General features: G+C 43.7%; 2 protein-coding genes across 4 annotated transcripts; both read right to left on the bottom strand.

The window, feature by feature from the left end:
- Positions 1–1,825: 1,825 nt before the first annotated feature.
- LOC120904680 (cationic amino acid transporter 2) lies at positions 1,826–14,727 on the bottom strand. Of its 2 annotated transcripts, none has more exons than XM_040314877.1 (7): positions 14,029–14,727; positions 7,951–8,417; positions 7,593–7,877; positions 6,783–7,509; positions 5,886–6,076; positions 5,538–5,816; positions 1,826–5,247 (listed from the first exon to the last, which is right to left on the bottom strand). In XM_040314877.1, the coding sequence occupies exons 2-7, from the start codon at positions 8,180–8,182 to the stop codon at positions 3,047–3,049; spliced, it is 3,915 nt and encodes a 1,304-aa protein (XP_040170811.1). In that variant the 5' UTR covers positions 8,183–8,417; positions 14,029–14,727; the 3' UTR covers positions 1,826–3,046. The 2 variants fall into 2 exon arrangements, with proteins under 2 accessions (XP_040170811.1, XP_040170812.1); XM_040314878.1 differs by having other exon boundaries at positions 1,826–2,744; positions 14,029–14,726.
- Positions 14,728–16,110: 1,383 nt separating this feature from the next.
- LOC120903555 (cationic amino acid transporter 2-like) lies at positions 16,111–21,445 on the bottom strand. Of its 2 annotated transcripts, XM_040313062.1 has the most exons (5): positions 21,206–21,445; positions 20,410–20,648; positions 18,069–18,442; positions 16,966–17,994; positions 16,111–16,882 (listed from the first exon to the last, which is right to left on the bottom strand). In XM_040313062.1, exons 3-5 carry the CDS (start codon positions 18,421–18,423, stop codon positions 16,488–16,490), a joined length of 1,779 nt encoding a protein of 592 aa, XP_040168996.1. In that variant the 5' UTR covers positions 18,424–18,442; positions 20,410–20,648; positions 21,206–21,445; the 3' UTR covers positions 16,111–16,487. The 2 variants fall into 2 exon arrangements, with proteins under 2 accessions (XP_040168996.1, XP_040168995.1); XM_040313061.1 differs by lacking the exon at positions 20,410–20,648.
- Positions 21,446–21,952: the final 507 nt, after the last annotated feature.

The following is a 21,952-nucleotide window of genomic DNA, read 5'->3' as shown; positions in this document are numbered from 1 at the left end:
AGCGTCACCTTAATAACTTAATGAATTACACTTTCATTTCTTTCACAACATACATCAAACCACTTGTGAGCTAATAGTTGTGTTGTTGTGTGCGTGTTTGAAGAAAATGAAACCGAAACGTTTAGAAAAGTGCACGTGGAAACGAAAAACAAAATTCTAGCCGGCCATCTCATAGCAAATGAACCATCATAGGCAATTGGAAACAAAAGCTGAGTGTAGATGTGTATCGAAACAACATGGAGTGTAAAGGAAATAAAAGCTTAAATTAATCAAAACAAGAGCAAACGAGATTAAAGCGAACAGCACACGAACTGGGAAACCCGATTGAGCAGACTCAATTGCAGGTAATGGTTGCAAGAGCTGCAAACATGGAAAGCAAATGCAAAAGGATAGTACCAAGTTGATGAAGGATGGGCATTCGGAAACGAATGTGAAATGAAACGAGATCACACGAACAAAACCAGTGAAGAGAAACATCGGACAAGACACTGCACTAGTAATGGTGGTAACGGAAAAAGGAATAAACAAAAAGTCGACAGCTTAAAGGTGTTTTGATTATTTGATTCAGGTGTTACAATGTTAGTAGGAAATATACTAATAAATGTGATTACAAACCAATAAAAAGGAACAAAAAAATAAAAACAAACAAACGAAAACCAACCAATCAAAGTGGGCGTAAAATTAGTTCGTTTTGGATTTATGATAGAAAGCGATTCAAACGATACGATTAAGTGATCGATTAGCGATCGTCGTTTAACACTGAATTCATATTTGTTCGCAACAACTCTGTTTGTTGAGGCGAACGGCGTTTGTCTGAGATATGGCGATTTGTTCACATCATCCATCAATTTGAGCTTGCGTTTATTGCTAAACTATCCATCGAAGTATTTCGAGAGAGTAAGATATATCAGAGGGCAATACGAAACGTATTTTACGGTACAGTATTTGGTCCACTATGAGTGAAATTTTGAGAGACTTTAAAAGAATGATCGTATACTTGCACGGATCCCCTACGAAGATCTTCCACAATACAGCACAAGATAATCTGAGGCTCTGTATTATTAGTTTGATCTTCTCTTCGCCTACATAAAATAGCCTCAGCAACAATGCTAATGATGAAAACAGAACTGGGTTAACTTATGAAATATGGCTGCAGGGGTTTTTTTTTCTTGATATCACACCTGATCTTGGTATGTCTATAGAGCTATAATCTACTAAATCAAATCACAACGCAGTTGCAGTATCGCTATGTTTCTTAAGATTTGCATAGTGAGAGCTTTATCAACAGGACATGCTTTGTGGTGAAGAATAATGTTATAAAGATTCCATACATCTCTTCATTTTATTCATTATTTTATTTTGTTATTTAAAATAACCATAATGAGGTCCATTTAGTGGTCGAGTAAAAATTAGTGTGAAATATTGTTTTTTTTTTGTTATTTGTTACTACTGATGATTTTTAATCATATATTCTAAGCCCAGACTATTTACACAGTTTTCTATAATAACGTTTCACTTTGAATATTGTTGTGGTTCTTTTCTGTCTTCCAAATTTTAAAACGCCATATTTTAATGAAAAGAATCCGTGAAACGTAATTAAAACATGAATAAAAAACCGTTGCAAAACATTTAATTGATCATACGATATACTTTTAGGTTGGTCTTGGCCGACGACGGTTGTTGCGCCAACAAAAGAAAAATGTACACCGTAACACCCCCCGAAACTGTTGCAATGTAACGCAACAATAATATGTAGAAAGCTTATAAACTTACCTAGAACACGATGGGAATATGTACACTAGAGAAAACATTAGCTCCCGTGCAGTGCTTATACATTGCTCGATCGCATATGATCAAGGTGGTTCGTTTATTTTCGTATACACTATTCACTCGTTCAGGTTACTTCGTATAGCGTCTCGAAGTGTACCATCGAGTGAAGCGATCCGATTTCGTTCGAAGTACTGACCACGTACTACAGGCTCGTACTAAGTCCTACACTCATCCTATCCTATGTAGAATTGAGCACTATCTAAACGTATCTACTAATCAATTAACGCGTCGTGGTCACACTAAACTGGTCCTTTTTCTCACTAGAGTAAACCGTGTGCCTGCTAACACACAGTAAATAAATTAAAATCAAGTTTTGAAAAAAAAAATCAACCGAATTTTCTCTCCTACATCCAGCCTTTACAGAAGCCTACGTGGGCTTCGCAAACCCTGCGGTTTGCCTTCGGTTGTATAACTCGTGTCTTGTGCACACTTTTTAAAATGGTGTGTTATGGCAAAACGAATACAAAATCTAATGCTATGCTGCCTACCAAACATGGCAAACCGATCGTCGAAATCTTGTACCTCGTTTCGCTTACCAACAGAGCTCGAACATTACAATCAAGTTTAGTCATTGCAGTAAAACAAAATATATCACGCGGTTTACTAATAGTCGCATGCTGCACATTAACCTCTTCTTCTACTAACATAAATCTATTCCGCTGATCCTGATCGATGGCCAAGTTGGTACGTTCGTGGAATGGTGGTATGGGAACTATGCTGCTTAAATATCACGCTTCCTGTATCTAGCCTATTTATGGTTGGTTGTATCAGCAAATCGTTGAAAAAAAACGTAATCGAATGACAGCATTCCAAGCGCCGCTAGTGGACGTACTTCAGCTTGGTCCACCCGAACTGGCTGGCGTACACTTCTCTATAGCTGTTCTTGAAACCATAGAACGCGTACAGCGACAATCCTACCATCGAAAAACAAACAAGGTAAGTTAACAATTGTATTGAAGGAGCATCATACAGTTATGCATGCAGGTCGCGGATGGGTTACGAGTTACAATGATTTGCATGCCTGGATGTTGCATGGTGTCATGTTGGGTCGACTACGGATCAGAGCAGAGGGTAGAAGGTGTTAGACGATACGGGTACGTATGTTAACAGCATACCATCAGTAAGCAGGCAGGCGGGCAGATTAATAAAGGGAGATAAAATAATGGTGGGACTAGCGTCAAATCTACAGTCAGTGCCGGTGTGTACCCTTCGCTCGCTACGCGTCGGGCAGAAACTGTTTCGGTGGTACCGTTTTTCTGAGACCGTCCTTGAAGTTGCGGAACGACACCCGATGCTCGACCGAGTTGCGTATGCTGCTTGGACGCGTCTCGGGATTGATCGACTTGAGCACGTCATCGAACAGGAGCTTTTGTTTCTTTTTCGCCGTATCGAACCCGCGCGCCCGGTCACGGAAGCTTTCGTCTCGTGGTTTTGCTGCATCCCGCGGTGTGGCGGGAGCTAGCGAATTGCTGGACGAACCCATACTGAGCCCCGAATCCGTGCTGGATGCCGGTGGTTGCTGTTCGCCAATTGGTCGCTGAAGGTTATCTTCACTGACCGCTGCCATCATGCTCGGTTGCAACGTTTTCGGACGACCCGTTGCGTCCAGCGGTCCACGCAGTAGAATCTTCTCCAGCCGCGATTTGAAAGCATCGCGTGGATTAGAGGAGGATGGTGTAGTCGGTTCGGGGCTGGTAGGTTCATCGCGTGGTTTGATAGTGGTGGCCAGTACGGTCGTGGAGCTGGGTACGGGTTTCAGCTTTTTCAACTCCACTTCATAATATTGTCCCTCGGTGGGAGTTGCAGCCGATGTCGGGAGCGGTGTTGGTGGTGTTGCTTCCGTTGGGAGAATCGATGCTCGTTGGGATTTTCCTTTGCCGAGCGTGTTGAACAGCACCGGATCGAAGATGGGAGCGGCCGGGATGGGACTCTTCGGTGTGCCCGGTATAACCGACCCGGCACGGATAGTGTTGAACAGCGTTTCGTCAAACTTGGGTGCGGGAGGTATTACCACGCTGCTGTACTCGGACCGTGCCCGGTCGACTTCCGGTTCGTCCGTTTCGCTTTCCTGCGGGGAGTTAGAGTGACTTAGCTTGTTTCGCAACAGTACGAAGCTCGGTTCACTGGTGGAACGGCTAATGCCCGGTACGGTCGGTGGCACGGATACCGTGGCCTCTTGTCGGGCGGAATAATCTTGCTCCTCTTCCAGCCGCGTCTCATCCGGCTGCTGTAGACGCTTTAGAGGAACTTTAACTGGATTAACGAGCAGCGTGCTTAACCGGTTCATAAACCGTTCCTTCTCTGCCGCTCGGAAGTTGATGTAGTCTTGCTCTTCTTCGGTCAGCTCCTTCGGTGCCGGTGCTCCGTCTTCTCCCATTCCCGCGATATACATGACACGAGGCTTTAGCTTCTGCTTATCGCTTCCAACATCGGTGGAAGCATCTTCACTAGCTATTACTATCGTAGGAGGTTGCGTTTCTTTATCCGGATCGTCTTTGATATCTTGCACTTCTTTCTGTTCCTCTGGCTGGTGATCGTTGACTGAGGTAGAGGTAGGTTCTTCAGCATCGGCTTCAGGCATTTCCTGTTGCACTTCCACGATACTATCGTCCGCCCGGTGAATATCGGCAGTGACCGATTGCTCACGAAAAACGGGACTAGCCAACGACTCATCATCACCGTTCGGTGTTCTGGGGACGTAGTTTCCCGAGCTGAGACCTTCCTCAACGGAAGGTAGCGTGTCTTCATCGTCTAGTATGTGATCTAAAAATGCGATCGCTCGGGAAGTTTCCTTCTCGTCCGTTATCGAGACAGGTTCGATGGATTCCCCACTACTTAGTGGCACTACTTTATGTTTGTCTCGACGTTCACCGATTTCTTCTTCCTGTGTCACAAAGTACACCTTCCCATTAGGTTCAACCTTTTCCTTAAACCCACGAACCGTTTCCTCGGACAGTGGTATAATCTCATCGAAGCTACTCTTTGGTGTTGACGTGTTCGATCTCGGTTGTTTCATTTGACGCTGCTCCTCTTCCGGCTCGGCCACGGAAACAGTACCTGCAGCAGCTAAAACGGTCTGAGCAATGATCACCTCCTTTGTGGGGTGCGTCGGTTTCAGTTCCATCATTCGTGCTTCCTTTTCGGCTGTTTCGACCGATATGGCTGTGCTTAGATTCTGTGAATAGTACCCATTCTGCTGTGGATAGTTTGTGTGCTCGCGAACAGTAAGGTCCGAGCCGGTCACTGTTACGGATCCATTTTCTAGATCTGCCGTATGATCATCATCCTCACCATCATCATTCCTTCGGTAGCCCATTTCGGAAGTGGTCTCTACGGGAGGGAAATGTGGTACACGCACATCGGGATTTTTCGCTGCCCGCTTGTTACAGCAAACGCAGGTAAAGTAGATAACTAGTCCTAGGTGATTGGAATCCAACAATGAAGGGATACGGTGCATGCATCGATTGTATTTGGCAGTGAGCAACCAATCGGGAAACGTATAAAAGAGAAGGGAAGAAAGGTTGCATGCAAACATGTTAGTGGTTACACTACAGGAAGAAGGGATCTATTTAGCGTGTTGAATGAGGGAGCTTAGTTAAATTGATCTACTACTGCTACTAATTCTACTACTACTTCTATGCTACTGTAGATTGCAGGTGAGTGTATAAATGTGTTATAATAGCGAAAAGCAGGCATAAAAGGCTTACCAATTCCCATCCATATGCCAAAGCGTATCCAGGTGTAGACGTCCAGCATCAGCATCAGATAAATGTTCACAAAAATACTGATCCCCGGTAGCAGCGGCACTAGCGGCACTCGAAACGGTGCATCCGCCCTTTCCCGTGGCTGTATCGAGATGAGCAGCAGCACAAGCAGCGTCAGACCGAGCAGTACTCCAAACAGTATCCAGGCCCACAGTTCCATATCGTAGAAGATAGCGTCTTTTGCGTAAAAGATCGTGAGCGAAAGTGCAATCGCTAGTAGACCTACCAAAAAAAGGTACAACACGATCGCTTGAAACTGAAACCTCTTACCGCGTAGGAAGTGTAACTTACAGTAGATTGTCACCAGCACTCCGACCACACTGCTAGACACGTTCGTCGGTAAACGAATGCAGGACAGATTGAACAGCTGCTTGAAGAAAGCGGAACCCGTAACACGTTCACGTGCCTTCAGTAGGTTCGATGACTCGTACGGGTCTCGGGTGCTGGTAGAGGGAGTGGCTGGATCGGGGTTTTCGGAAAATCTGCCGGAAACAGAGAAGAATAAGCACAGGGAATACATCGATCAGCACGAATGATGACGTTAATTCGTTTCCCTCTCTGTCGTGAAGATGCAAACGAAGATAACGATTTCAACCTAAACTTGAGTTCTGTTTCTCGCTTGTCCCACACAACATTAATGTTTTATCGAAGTTAGTTATATAGGCGCGATTGTAACGCGCTTTGAATATTGAGCTTGGAAACGTTTTTTTGCGCCAAAACGCAAGGTCAAAATTAGTGTGAACCTTCAATCAGCAATAAACAGCACATCAGCTGCACCTTCCTTCCTTCCTTCCTTCCTGACCATTTTCCAAAAGCAAACAGTACGTTATGCGATGCAGGCATGGCATGTAACAATAAAACACTTAAGTTTCGTAAAGCTTCCGAAACACAAAAAGAAGTGTGATGAAAACAAGTAGCTGCCAAGTAGCAAACCATACCACCGTCAAGTCAGGCTTCATTTCACTCGGTGAAGGTTGCCACCGCCGAATAGTGATGGATGTGGTGGGACATTAGGCTGACATGTTCGTTTGTCGTAAAAAAAAGAAGGGGGGGGGGGGAGGTGGGCGTTCCAAAGCTTCACTGCTTTAACGGTAACGGAGCAAACATTAGGTTGATTGGCATATGGAGACAGTTTCACGTGTTTGGTACAGTTATAGCGAAACGGTTATAACGTTTCATGATACCTACCTTAGAATGAGTATCGAGATCGCTACGACGGTGTACGCCATTAGCGTTCCGATCGACAGCATGTTGACCAACGCTTTCAGATCGAACAGACCGCCCAGCGTACCGGTAAGCATGGCTGCACAGAGCGTTCCAAAAACGGGCGTCTTAAACCGTGGACTAACCTCACCCAGCACCCGGAAGATCAGCCCGTCCTGTGCCATGGCGTAGATGATGCGCGGCTGGGGAAACATGGCCCCGAACAAGCTTGCCACCAGCCCGATGATACCCCCGATGGCCACAATCCATTTGGCAAAGTGCCAACCGATTTCGTTGAAAACGTGCGGCAGCGGAGCGTTAACGTCCTGTTTGTAGTACGGCCAAACGAGCGTCAGCACCGTGGAGACACCGAAGTAGGCGAGGAAGATGATCGTTAACGAGCACAGGATCGCTCGCGGGATTGCCTTACGCGGATTGCGCACTTCTTCGCCCGTCGTCGCAATGCAGTCGAACCCGACGAAGCCAAAGAAACAGGTAGCAGCGCCGCGGAGCGTTCCCTCAAACCCGAACGGGAAAAAGCCTCCCTCGCCCGCATTGTACAGGCTGGACACGTTTTCCGGCTTTATGCGCCAGTTTTCCGGATCGGCCTTAATGGCGCCCGCTATGATGACGAACAGCACGATAAAGAGATTAAGCACGGTAAAGGCATTGTTGACCATGGTAGACTTTTTGAGGCCAAATGCCAGTGCGACTGTGGAGGAAGACGAAAAAGCAATAGAAGGCGTCAAAGCATGTTGAAGTAGCGTACGCACTTAATTCTGTCTCTATACTCACTGCCAAGCAAGATCGCGACAGTGAAGGCGAAAAAGTCAAAGTAGCTAGACATAAAGTCCCACTCGATTGGCGCCACCTCGAGGAAGCGCGTCTTCATCGTATCGTTTGCCAGCGTGTCGATGTACAGACTCAGGCCTCGTGACACACTCGCCGATCCGATGATGTACTCCAGCATCAGGTTCCAGCCGATGATGAACGCCATAAACTCACCGATGCACACGTAGCTGTAGATGTACGCCGATCCTGACTTGGGGACGCGTGCTCCGAACTCAGCGTAGCACAGCCCTGCAAGACATACTTCGTTAGTGTTCCGTTCTGATGCGGAGAATGAGCCTGCTCTATAAATTGTGACTCCTACCAGCCAGAAAGGACGCCGCCGCAGCAATCAAAAACGACAGCACGACCGACGGACCAGCTTGATCCTTCGAGACATGGCCAGCGAGCACGTACACACCGACACCGAGCGTGGCGCCCACACCGAGCGCCGTGAGGTCAAAGGTATTCAGTATCCGGCCCAGCTTCTCTGAGCTCCCATCGAAGGAGAGCATTTTCCTGCGGGTCAGAATACGCCAACACGAAGGACTGGCCATGGTCGCACTAACACTACTGCGCTGCGCAGTGGGACCTCCGCCAAGGGGTAGCTGTCCGGCTCAGGACGGAGCAACAGTGTGCTTCTGGGAACTGTGCCTCACTGCAAAATCGTGCTCGATACTGCTGCTGCTGCTGCCGCCGCTGCTGTCGGTCGTTGCTGCTCCACGGTCACAAACGCTTCTGCGCCTTATCGTAAGTTCTTTTCCCGTCTTGGTACGTCGTTATCATGGGTACCTGTTCAAGAAGAAAAGCAACAAGAATTTCAATTGCCTATCAGACTTTGTCACCCCTTTCGGTTCGGTATGTTTGCAAACGTATATCTTCAATTAGGTTATCTACACTGATTGGCATGCTGGCATATCACCTGCCCTCCGTCCTCAGAAAATATCATACACCAGTGTCGTCGTTCACTACGCCCCGCACGGGAGCTACGGCAATTGGCACGTGATGCGTTTCGGGCGAACGTTACAGACTGTGTCTCATCCTATCAGCTGTTTGATACGCACAACCGATCCCGACCGAAATTAGGCGAAGAACTCCTATAAAGAAGTAAAATGCTTTCCCCTTATTCATTTGCTTTCTTTGCCCGGGAGCTAGGGGGACCTAGTTGATAATGAAATCTTCCGGTAAACCTTCGCTGGGGATCTACTAATGAGATGCGTCAATGTGTCCAATGTGTCACTCATTGGGCATTTCTTGTGTTCCTGCTGAGATGACCTACAGACAATGTCAACTTCAAACGGAATGTCTCGAGGTCTATTAAACGGATGAAATCAACCATTTTGCATACCGCGATAAGACCTCTATCACTTTCACTCTCATTATTTGTTTGCGGTATATGCTGCCGGCTACCAAGTAAAAGCCGCACAATGTGTGGATGTGTCGTCATGTCATTGTCTAGGTGGTTCTCTTTAGAAAATACAAACACAAACACACTGTACAATGATTAGATTACAAGAGCTGTACGCTAGAGGTGGTCAGTTTGTAGTCATGCGACATCGGGTTTGCTGATAATTGCCCGGTATATGCTCATCTGCCGCTTTGTGCTTTAGCTGCAGCTAAATGGAAGTCAAGATCACGCTACCCGATCGCGGCAGGGTCAAGAAGAGCAAATGCCTGAGCGAAAGGATGTGACCAAAAAGAAGTGCAATTTGTTTTTCCGACCTACAGTCATCCGTGAAGGACGCGTCTGGGATGGAGAGAATCGTACCATTGGGCATAAAGTTGCTGCCCGGACGTGTACAAAACAAAAGCAAACTGGAATGTGTGCGAATTTTATTTTGAATTTCTCAAGGCTAATGACTTTATTGAATTAGTGCATCTTTTTCTGCTCTTCTATTTCAAACAATCATAAAATGATTTTTTTTTTAATATCTAGGCAATGGAGAAAATGAATACACGATGACTCAAATACGCCGTATCTTCTAACGTCCACCTCAAGTGCCAGCACCACAATCACACAGGGCAATGATAAGGCTTTAATAATGCCCTTATGTTAATGATAATTCTACACTCGACAGACAAGCGACATTGGGACCCGGTTGATAGTGTACCAGCACCACCGGCAGCCCCAAAGAGCTTACCCCGTGCGTCCTTGACACCGTTCCGGTGTGTTCTAAATACTTTTCATTCTAATAGCAAACATACTTCGCGCGGATTGCACAATATCTGTTCGCAAATGATTGACTGTTTCTTATCACTGGGTCATTTTGCTTTGCATCTGGCTGTGGTGACAGTTCCGGTCGCATACACTTCTTCGGTTGTGACTGTCTGTTAGGTCACTGGAGCTTCTTCAACCGCAACCGTCAATTATGCGATCATCGTGCGATACGGTTCGCGGGCTTTGGTCTCTCCTTGCAATTAAGACGAACGTATACGCGAACCGCTTACCGATCTACGGGGGGTTAGGCGGCGGTTTCAAGAGAGCGAGAAAGGGCGGTGAAGGAAAAGTGGGATGGGCCAATGAAGGGGAAAGGGAATTGCATCGTTTTGCTGAGCAACAGTATGACAACGGAGCCAAAACAGCCTACTTACCTACTACACATCGCACAGCTTCACATGTGCTATGTTTTTGCGCGTAGGCATAAGATGCGTTCAACCATTGCCATTATCACAAAGCGGTACATTCAATATCAAGAGAGTAAGGTTGCCAATTTGCAACGACGCGTGGAGTGCAGCTGCTTTGTGGGCTTCGGGGTTGTTTTGTTTTCAATTAAGTTTTGTATTTACGGTTTTTGTTTTCATTGCGCATCTTGTTTGTACCTCGTGTTGTCTAGTGTGTTGTTAAGAGCTGCTGCTGCTGCTACTGGAAGGTAAGCGTTTGCGCTAATAGGCGATTGTACGGTGCGCTACCAACATTAAGCGTGATAACGCTAAGCACGATAGCAAACCCGCGTGCAAACTTGGCTTTCGAGCGGTGTGTTATGCATTGCGTGTGATGATGCACGGTAAGGGTTGATAATTGGGTATGGGGTGTAGAAGCAAATTTTGGAGGTTACATTTAGCCCGCATTGGTCGACTGTGAGATGCAAGATGATGAAATTCTGCCAAATTACCACGTATTATTGCATTTTCAAGCCTAAGGGACATCCGATTCTAACGATTCCAACTCACATGACCATAGCTAACAGATCAATCGTATGCTGTTCACTTTCAAATGCACGCAAGCAAGTCGGTGGTTTTGTGAACCCTCCGCGTCTCGCATTTGTGTTAATCCGATAACTCACGAAACCTAAACGAGTGCCGAAGGAGGGGTAGCTGGTCAATGGGCGCGGAATGCGTTGCGCGTTAATTATTACACTTTCCACCCTGAATGTGTGTGACGGTATGAGTGTGTGTGTTTGTATGGATTTGTGTGTATGAAAAGAAAAAAACAGCACCAAACAGTGCCCGGCGCCCGGCTAGTCGAGGGCAAGCAAGTAAGTTTAGCGGTTCTTTCCTTTTTCCTTCACTTTCGCGCGCAACGGTTCGCGTCACTGCACGCATAATCGATGTTACCACGATGTGCCGCCCGCCAACGATATGTCTTGCGTTCAAGACTCCCTTGGAAGATGCACGCGTGTGCAGTAAGGTAAAGGCAATTCGTGGACGTCGATAAGGGCGGTCCGTTCGCTGCCACCAGTCCTGCTCGATATCCGAAAACCCAAAAAAAAATCCAGCAGAGCACACCGGTTGCACCGATCGGCGGAGACTGTTTGAAGTCAAATGACCGTGAAAATGGGAATGGGAAGAGGATAAGTGCAAAAGAAACAGGCACCAAAACCCCTCCGTCCACTGGTCGATATGATTATTGATAAAGGGATTGATATTATCCAATCTGGCTCAATCTAAACTTTCGTTCGCTTCATTAAACTGTCGGCGACGAAACGGTAGGAAGAAGGAGAAGGGCAAAAGTAGGAGGTCCTTTAAAGTTAACATTTATGTTCGTTTTTCATTGACAAAAGAAATGAAAAAGGTAGAGTTACGAATTGGCAGCATAATGTGTTCATTCAAAAGCTTATACAATTAAAGATGGGACTGTTACAGCTCGTTTGTTGTTGTTGTTGTTTATGTAATTGGTGATTATTAATTGGTGAACTTCGAACCAAAGCGGGTATACAATCATCGTTTACTACAGCAAGATAGCTTTTATAATTTTTTTCAAACTCTGACTTTCAAAGGTAATACAAACATAATTTACAAGAGATATTTGATAAGCTCGTATGTTAACGTGTTTACAAAAGTTGTCTATGTATTACTGCTTTAATGTATTTGAAAATGAAGAGTAATATAAATACGAACATGTTTTTGATAAACATTTGCCAAATTTATGAGCTTCCACTCAGCTGTGAGAGAAAAACAAAAAATCTATCGTTAATTTTTAGAACACACATTCACTAATCATCGCCTTAGAGCTTATTGCACAAATATACCAGCATTTTTGATGAACATTGTATGTTCCATATTTTGCAACAGGCTAGCTCATTTATCTATCTATTATCTAACACATTTATATGATAAGAATTGCTATCAAATACAAATATTGTATAATGTAGTACACATCACTACCCTCACATTGCCGTTTTTGTTCATCTCGTGCGTTCTATACCATGTTCTGAACGTTTTGCTCTTGTGTATATGTAGTTTTAGAGTGTCGTTTAAAACTGTGTTGAATAAGAAAAAAAGCCCAAAAATGGTTAAGTGAAGAAAAAGCAAAATATTTCATTGAAGTCCGGTATAGTGTGAAATGATGTTTTCTTCGACATGTTAATTGCATACATTTGGAATGACACAAGCGAAATCCAAGAGATTTATAAAGAACCTGAATAAATGTCGTGCAAAACGAAGCTCACAAAATATTCTATAGGTCCTTTTTAGTCATTAATAGTCTGTTGATATTTTCATCGATTTGCTTTCTTATTGTCAGAAAATGCATCCCAAATAACCACACAAAACAAAACAAAATCGCTAAAACTACTTACTGTTTCACCAATTTCTTAAATTCGAAAAGTTACTGTGACCTGTGTAAATAGTAAACCGTGAATAAAATGTAGATAATTTTAGATCTATCTGATATTCAAATCATAAAAAAACATTTAAAGTTTAAACGAATTTCAGTTTACATTTCCATGAAATCATTAAAAATGAAACACATATTCAAAGCGCACTGATAGTATCAAACGTAGGAAAGGCATGAGTGATCATTACATTTTAAAGAGATCGTAGGGTGTGACCAGCTAAATTGACACAAAAGAAAGTTGAAGTTTAAAATAAATGGAACTAATAAGTGGGGAACAAAAAAACACAAACAAAAATCGGTAGAATATAAGAGCAAACGGCAAATTCCTCACAAGACAAACTTTTTGACCTACATTGGTATCAGTTGTATGGTTTCCGTAAGGGTCGTTTACATGTGTACACCTTCTTTTGGACTGAATCCCGCTGGATACAGTGATTCCTATTTAATGTTCTGGACAAAACTATTGAATGTTTTTGCTGCATGTTTTGCTTCTCAGTTTTAAGTGTTAAAACATACACACATTCACATAGGCTGCTATCAGTTAATCGCACTATATAAAACATCTACTCGAGCGAAGCTAGGTGGAACACATCTTCATTCTAGCGTGTTACGTCTAGAATCAACAGGTTTATGGCGTTGTGTAATGACTCCATACCTCCCCCACCGCGTTCTTACAACAGATGACATACGAGCCATATTAGCCCTCATCGTAATCTCTCACGAGAGTAGCGTCTTTAGCGATAAGAAACAGGTAGTTGCACCAGAACCGGTATCATCGGCTGATTCATATTATTGCGAGCGACAAATCAGCAATATGGTTGTATCATGTTAAAGATATAATGTAATGACCATGTAAAACTCATTAAACAAAAAAACAAGCTTTGTTGTAAAGCTCATTGAATGATGAGCAAAATAGTTATGTTTAAATGTTTTCTTAAGATTCTTCAGTATTTAAACACTTAATAGTAAAGTATTGTTGTTTGTGCGCATCATTTTATCATTGGCGCACACCTGTTGTTACATCTCGCGGTATTCTGCACGGTAAAGGCAGCGGGCCAACGAAGGTTTGCGTAGCGGTTGTCGTGATTTGAAAGGACCGGCATTCCTACACCCCAATCAACATGCTTGTTCGCATGGACTGGAAACAGTTTGATAAGAGCCGTCGAGGTCCTATTTCATGTAGTCAACAACAATGTACGTGTGGTTTTATAAGTCGTTTCGGTTGCGATTTTTTTTATCTCGAGGAAGAAGTATCTCGTGAATTAGTAAGACAGTAAAGTTGTATGCTGTAAGTTAGGAAAATAAAAGGATAATTGTAAAGTTAGGAATGCTAAAGATCATACTAACCATGAAATAAATCAGCTCACAATCCGAACTCAGGAGGAACAACAAAAAACTTAGAAAAATTCGAAGGTTATTTAAAAACAACCTGTACTAGCGCCACTACGGATGTACGTTGTCGATTTTGCTCTTCTTCGTATCGTAGCAAAAAAAAAGCCACCACTGTTTCTTATCACTGGTGACTAATGATAAACATCACTTCAAATACAGGGGCAATCAAAGCAAACCCCTATCACTCACTACCAGGGAGTACAATGCCTGGGGTTGTCCATTATCAGCTGATACACATAGCACGTTATAAAATAACACACTCATCAAATGCAACACTTTCAAAACGGCTAACACTGTAATGCTTATAATATTGACTTCACTGGAAAAATCACTATCCACTACGACACTAAACCATTTACACCTGGTAAAAGGTTTTATTGCTCACAATTGGAGGCACTAGTCATATGGACACTATTGCTCTTAACGATTAAATAACAGAAGCTAACCGAGCAAGATGCACATCTTAATACACGGCCGGACTAAAGCGACTGGCGCTCACCGACTGTCACCGATGGTCCAAACCATAATCAAGCTTAAAGCACACTTTTGTTTCTTTTATTTGTGTCACACGGTCCAGCTGCCTTCGATGAGGACGGAGCACAACCAACTGGCGAGTGACTGGCGCGCGCAACGTCTCAATTGGAATAACGCATTGCACGCAACCGACCGTAGTAGTACCGGTGCGGTGATGCTTGGCCACAGTCTTGCCCGCTCTCTCGCTCTCAACGTTACGGTGGTAGTATGCGGTTTAGGGGTTTCCTCTCCCAGTGATCATCCTCTATGGCTTCCTAGTGAGCGGAAATTTGTTGTTTTTTGTTTTCTCTGCTTACCCACTGACCGTTCAGATTACTCTTATCTGTAAGAACTCAGAACCCCCCCACTCTAGTCAATAGCACCGACTGGCATTGCACTACCGATCTGGCCGGTAGAGTTCAGAGTGTAAGTGTTGATTGTTCTTGCCTGATTGGGTGCGAGGTACGATGAAACAATTCAAGGTTAGCGCAATGGAGGCCAGCTTCCACGCGTTTTCAACTGGTTAGGAGATAAGTTTATGCTCGCCGTGTATGAAGATCGTTTAGTGCAAAATTATACATTATGTTTGAAAAGCTGCAATAGCATTGCTGCAAATTTTAAAATGGTTTATAATTCACTACTCCTTTGCTACATACACATAAATCATAAATAACCGTTACATTTTAAACTGTAGCACGTGTCATCATACCAGCCTTCGCTGCTCTATTGCAATGCGCTTAGCATAGCATACATTCAGGCGCTTATCGCTAGCCCGAGCTAGCCGTGAGAAAGAAAACAATGCGCACGAATCGTCAATTCCCATGCAAATTAATCTGCACCCGCCTTGATTTACATTCTCCCTGTGCGATGAACCGCATGGGCAAATGTATATTGGCCGATTAATCTGCGCCATCCAAGACGCGGGCCGAGCAGCGTGACATTGACACCGAAAGAGAAAGTAACGATTTACATACACGAGCCTGTAACCTTGACGTCGGTTCTTCTACCACATCTGTTCGTCATCACGTTACTGCTCAAGAACCCATTAGGAAGCTGTGTGCTACAGTGCAACGCATATTTTTCATTCGTTGACATTATCGCACCGCCAAAAGCATGCGCGAATGGGGGAAATGGTTGTGGCGTGATTAGTGACGCGACAGCAGCAGCAGCAGCAACAGCTGGATCGTACCGTCCGCAAAGGGACACAGAGTAAGATCATTGGCACATACACGAGCTCATCAAGGGCCGACACGGAGAAGTGAGCTTGAACCGTGAGATGACCTAATTTTGTTCGCGCTGCACTCCATTCCAGTGCTAAAGTGTTTTGGTTTGTGTTACGAGTTCATGTAACATAGGGTGTAAGTTTATTTTTGCGTTTAGTATTGTTTCGACGGTTATAGCAAGAAATCAAAATACTTTGTTGCGCGTTCGGTGAAATAATGGAACAGAAAAAAAACATGAACAATTCCTAAACTCAACAGTTTATTGCGTCCTGTTGGAGGTAAATGAGAAAAACACTAAAACAATGAAATAATAAATAGCTTTGTTTTCTAGATTAGTTAATATTTCTACCATTAACAATGATTACTGATTACATACTAAACATTTCCCGAAAAGCATATAGTGATCCATGAAAGTCGAACAGGAACGATATCCTCTAACCTGGAGCTAACTTAACCTAAAACGGTTCACTATTAATGCTCTGTCTTTTCGCAATCTCTTGCACATGTGCGGGTGAATGTGCACATTTGGTTAAACATAGAATGACTAGATTACTGCAGCCTACCACACTAAATCTAGATGCTACTTTGCCTACTACCAGCGTAGCCTAATGTCTTGAGTGTATGAAAATGTGCTTGCCTAGCTGCCCCATTCCCACGGAATGCGATCATCGGCCCCCTCTACTGCTTCACCGTGGTAAACATAGCGAATGGGATGTCGAGCTGACTTTCCGAAAGCGTCTGACTGCCAGATCCTTGCACCGAGTGACGGATACCGTAGGAGAAGTAGATGATAAAGCCTACCACCAGCCACACCAGAAACCGTACCCAGGTGGCCGCATCGAGCTGAAACATGAGGTACACGTTCACGAAGATGCTGATCAGTGGTACGAACGGGACAAACGGTACACGGAAGGTAAGCTGTCGCTCTTCCGTCGGTTGGCAGGATATGATGAGTGTTAACAGCACCGCTACAATGGCCATGGCCGCTAGAAGTGTGCAGAATAGTGGATTGTAGCTGTTGAGATAATCCTGGGCGTGGGCAAGAATCGAGCTAATCACACTAATAACGATAGCTGTAAATAAAAACCAAAGTATGTTGCTAAAAATGCTCTAATGCTATTGAATTTTAATGAAAATGCTCTATTAGTAAACTCACCATAAATAAGCACGCACACCTTTACAATATCGGACGATAAGCTGCTCGGTACCGTCAGGCAGGTGAGATTGAATAGCTGTTTCATCACTGTTGACGATTTCGTTTGACTGCTCACGATAAAGTTGGTATTTTGCTCGTAGCGCAGTACCAGCACACTCACCGCTACGATCGTGTAGGCTAGCAACGTTCCGATCGACATCATATCGATCAGCTGATGCAAATTGAACAGCATCGCCATCGTACCGGAAAACAGGCCCGAAAGAATCGTGGCCAGCAGTGGTGTCTTAGTCTTTGGATGGACAGTCCGCAACTGCTTAAAGATGAGACCATCCGACGACATAGCGTACAGAACGCGAGGCAGCGGAAACATTGCGCCCAATGAGTTTGTGCACAGGGAAAAGATTGCACCGATCGATACAATCCACTTGATCTCCTGCCAGCCGAGGTAATCGAAAAGCCGCGGAAAGGGTGCGATCGGGTCCTGGAGATAGTACGGCAGTGCCATGGTAAGCACGGTCGCCACGCCAAAGTACGACAGAAAGATGATGATCAGCGAAGCGATGATGGCTAGTGGAATGTTCCGGGAAGGATTCTGTGCCTCCTCGCCAGTCGTAGCGATACAATCGAAGCCCACGTAGCCGTAGAAACATTTGGCCGCACCGGCCATCACGCCCGCGATGCCATACGGGAGGAATCCGCCTGCACCGATGTCCAGCCCGGCTGGAACGTTTGGATCGTCCGGTTTGATCGCCCAGTTAGCCGGATCAGCCTTAATGCCCACTGACACCAAAACGACCACTATGACGATCAGATTCACACCGGTGAAGAGATTGTTCAGCACAGTTGATTCTTTCACACCGTACGCCAGTAGGGCTGTTATCACTAGCACGACCAGGAAGGAAAATACGTCTGGGTACTCGGCCAAGAAACTCACACGCATCTGAACCACATCCTTGATGGCGTTTCCCATACGATGGTCGATCAGTGCGTCAATGTATCCACTTAAGCCTCGCGCAACACTTGCCGTTCCTGGTGTTGTGGTGAACAGAATGATCACAAAAGTTATAAAAAAAGGTTATTTTCTCATTGCTTATCTTACTCACCGATAATGTACTCCAGCATTAGATTCCACCCGATCGTAAAGGCAGCAAACTCGCCTATCGTAATGTAGGTGTAGATGTAGGCGGAACCGGCCTTGGGCACGCGCGATGCAAACTCCGCATAGCAGAGCCCCGCAATGGCCGCTGCTAGGGCCGCTATTACGAAAGAAATGACTACACCCGGTCCAGCCTGTTCATAAGCTACGGAACCCGCCAACACGTACGCACCCAGTCCGAGCGTACTGCCCACGCCAAGACCGGTGAGGTCGAGTAGGGTCAGGACACGAGCCAGCTTCGAATGGCTTCCATCGTCGTTGTTAGGTTTTTTGCGACTGACAGCTTTCCAGAAGTTTTCCATGTGTTTTATTCGACGTCACCTGCAAATGGAAAATGTTTGAAAAATGTTAGAAGATACAAAAACTTTAACATATACTGTTTACAGTAGATCGTTCTGGATTAGTTAAGTACCGGTGGTTTAATCGGTCCAATAACAATGGCATTCTTTTCATAAAAAACATAAATCAAAACAGATAAGTAAGTAAGTTTAAGAATTAATCGTGTGCATTTTCATTAACCAATAAATTAAAAAGTTATTCGTAATCGGGGGTTTTTGACATACAATTGACAAGCCGCCAAAGTAGAAATAAGAAATTTATATTTCAATTGTTGCACATTTATTTAAACACTTTGCTATTTAAACACTTTGCTGCATCAACTTTGCTATAGTAATGTCAAATAACATTATTTAAATACAAAATTTGATTTTATTTATCAATTATTCATATTTATTAAATTGTTTATTTATTTATTTATTTATTTTTTATTTATTTATTTATAAAGTTAAGTTTATTTATTTATTTATTTAGTTAGTTTATTTATTTATTTATTTACTTATTTATTAATTAATTTTTTTATTTATATATTTATTTATTTATTTATTTATTTATTAATTTATTTGTTTGTTAGATAATTATAATAATAAAAGATAATAATTATGGTTATATCAGTTTATTTCAGTATTAGTTAAAAATGCATTTTATAGATCCCAAATAATGTACAGGGCTTTGAGTTCATGTTTTTACCACAAACCTCATGGATGATCTCTTAAAAGAAAACATAAAATTCGTTACACCATCCCATCCCATAAATAACATTATCACAGAAAAGAGCGTGTCAAATAATTCATTTGTAGAATTTTGCATCCTGCCAATTATCGCTCAACGATGTAATTGTAGACACGTTGGCACCTTTAATACTGGGGTGGGATCGTGCCTTATCTGCGCTAAACTTACGTATTGAACGTATTGAAAGTAAGTATAATAACTACTTACAGGGATTCCCATGATTTACTGGTCAGTTCCCATCAACCAATAAATCGTGGGAAACCCTGTATAAGAACAAAGTGAATACGTAATAATATACTAGCGAAATTAGTATAAATACTAGCAAATAAGTCATAGAAGGGGCACTTAATTATACAATAGTTTACTTGCCTTCCACGAAAATTTTTCCTTTCGGTATATTTTTGTTTATTTCGTACTACATTTAAATGATGAACCGAACATGCATTGAAACTATTATTGAAAATGACGCAAACGGTATAGGACCAATATTGATTTGACCACATTTTTTGCGTTTTGGCATAGTTCCTATACCAGCCTGTCATACCAATCATTTTGCTCAACGACAGACGGGTAGAAAAGCAACAGCATCCCTTTCACGGGGCGGACAGCGCAGTTCTAGAATCGATTTCTACGTCGATAGTTCTCGCATGTCCTCATTCTCTATCCCGACAATGAGCTTCTTTGTTAGATCACTCATGTCAAACTAGCCAACGGCTCTATCGGCGAAAGAAAACAAAAAACAGCATATTCGCAACTGCTCCAATTCTGCAAACTCGTCACAATATAAACATTGTATCTTCCCTGCAAAATCCTCTCCATCCGAATGGATTTGTCATAACAACAGAATAAATGCAGTGACAATTTGAAACACACGCATATTATACGAGTAACGGCCGGTATGGGGCGGATGAGCTTGCCGTTCGTCTCGATCGGTGACGGTTTCGGTGCCACTGTGTCGCAATGGTAAAATGCGTTCGCGGCCGATTTATGCGCCACCGCTGACTGTGTTGCACTGCCGTTCCCGTACACATTCCTTACCTGTCATCGGTGCAATTGCACCATCAAGGAGAACCGTTTTTAATTTATTTTATTACGCCCACCCTCCCAAAAAATAAACCATGGGCATCCCTAGGTGGTTCTTGGTGCCATTGACCTAGGGTAAAGTACCGGGCATATTTCGTCCGTGTTTTGGTGAAGGTCTAAGATTTGCAAATATGTACCTGTACACCGCTTGATACCAAGCCAGCCAAGCGGCAAATAAACCGTGCGAAACACCGCGATGCTACCAGTGATGGTCGTGTGGTGTTTCATGATTTGAATTCGTTTGTAAATAATTGCACTATTTTTAGCGAGACCCATGCGGATGAAATCGAACCATCACATCGTGCTTCCCGTGCTTCTACCGACTATACTACGACCTTCAAATCTTCGTTATGTCGCGTATTTTGGCAAGCGAGACCTTCAAGACAACACAAAAAAAGAGAGAGAGAGAAAACAAAATAGTAAATAAAAACCAGGATACCCATAAGGTGTGGCCGGCTTCCCGCCCTCCATCGTAAAATACGATGCCTACATTGATGCAATATCGCTGAACGCATGTTTCAGCTAGCGATCTGTCAAATTGTTACATCGTCTGTTTCGGTTTCCAAGAATTGCTCACTAGAGCCGGGAGCGCGAGAGAAAAAAAGATCTAATACGTGCGCCACCATGCGTCTCCATTGTGTGTTTTTCCTCTTCGGCGGTTTGACGCATGGTTTGATAATAAACTCGTGCTAGCAAGATTTATTGGTGCACAAAACAAAAAAACGGATTCTTTCATTTTATTTCACCGCACATCGTTAACTGTTACTCCCGTCATGTGCCATTTATGTAACATTGATCATAGGTAATGTAGTAACGCATGGGTGGGAGTTGCAAAATCACTAGCGGACAAGGTCACATTTTCCCTTGAATTTCGACACATTTCGCATAAATTTTGAGGAATGTTAATTATAAATCTTAAGTATCACTTCGTACCGTTCTATATCCGTCACTGTTGATAGCAGAGTAAACTCTTCGCGCACGCAAAAATTCCAAAACAGTCCAACGTCACTTTCAACTGAGGGTAAACTTGCAAACCTGCAATCGACACGCGTGTACTCTCAACGGGAAAGAAGGATAGCGAATTTAATCTTTTACCACGGCTGCGGTGGACAATGTGCACGCGATATTTACCACTCGACGACTGAGACTATTTTCAGAGCGAAACGGGAAACAAGGTATAGTTCGAGCGTGTATAGCATCAGTTAAGGCAGGACCTGTTTCACAAACACACCGGGAATCGATCTGCGCTCAGCTGACGCGAATGGCGTATGTGGCTGGTGTGGTCAACAGACGTGCAACCTTCCCGCACTTTTTTATATCCGGATGCAAATTTGTATCCACTTCCACACTCTCGCCTTTTTGAATAGGTGCTCGGAAGGGGTATGAGGAGTAATAAGAGAAAGAGGATGGGGAGAGGTGTGCGGCATGTTTATGTGTAGACGTGATTCTTGAGATTTTGCCAATATGACGATCTAAACTTGCGTGGTGTAATGCGGAATGCATAACCATAGGCGAAATGATAAATGTGACCGCTATCTCAGCCAGCGCACGTCTTAAAGCTATCAATTAACCATTTTTTTGTTTTAACACGGTAACATTTCGATACAAAGGTATCATTTATTACGAATCAATTTACAATGTCCTTTTCATTTCAGCTGTTACATATTTTGCGTCTTATCA

Source organism: Anopheles arabiensis, chromosome 3 (genome assembly GCF_016920715.1).
Source record: "Anopheles arabiensis isolate DONGOLA chromosome 3, AaraD3, whole genome shotgun sequence".
NCBI classification, from domain to species: domain Eukaryota; kingdom Metazoa; phylum Arthropoda; class Insecta; order Diptera; family Culicidae; genus Anopheles; species Anopheles arabiensis.
The sequence above is the reverse complement of the archived record's forward strand: the minus strand, read 5'-3'. Positions and strand labels throughout refer to the sequence as shown.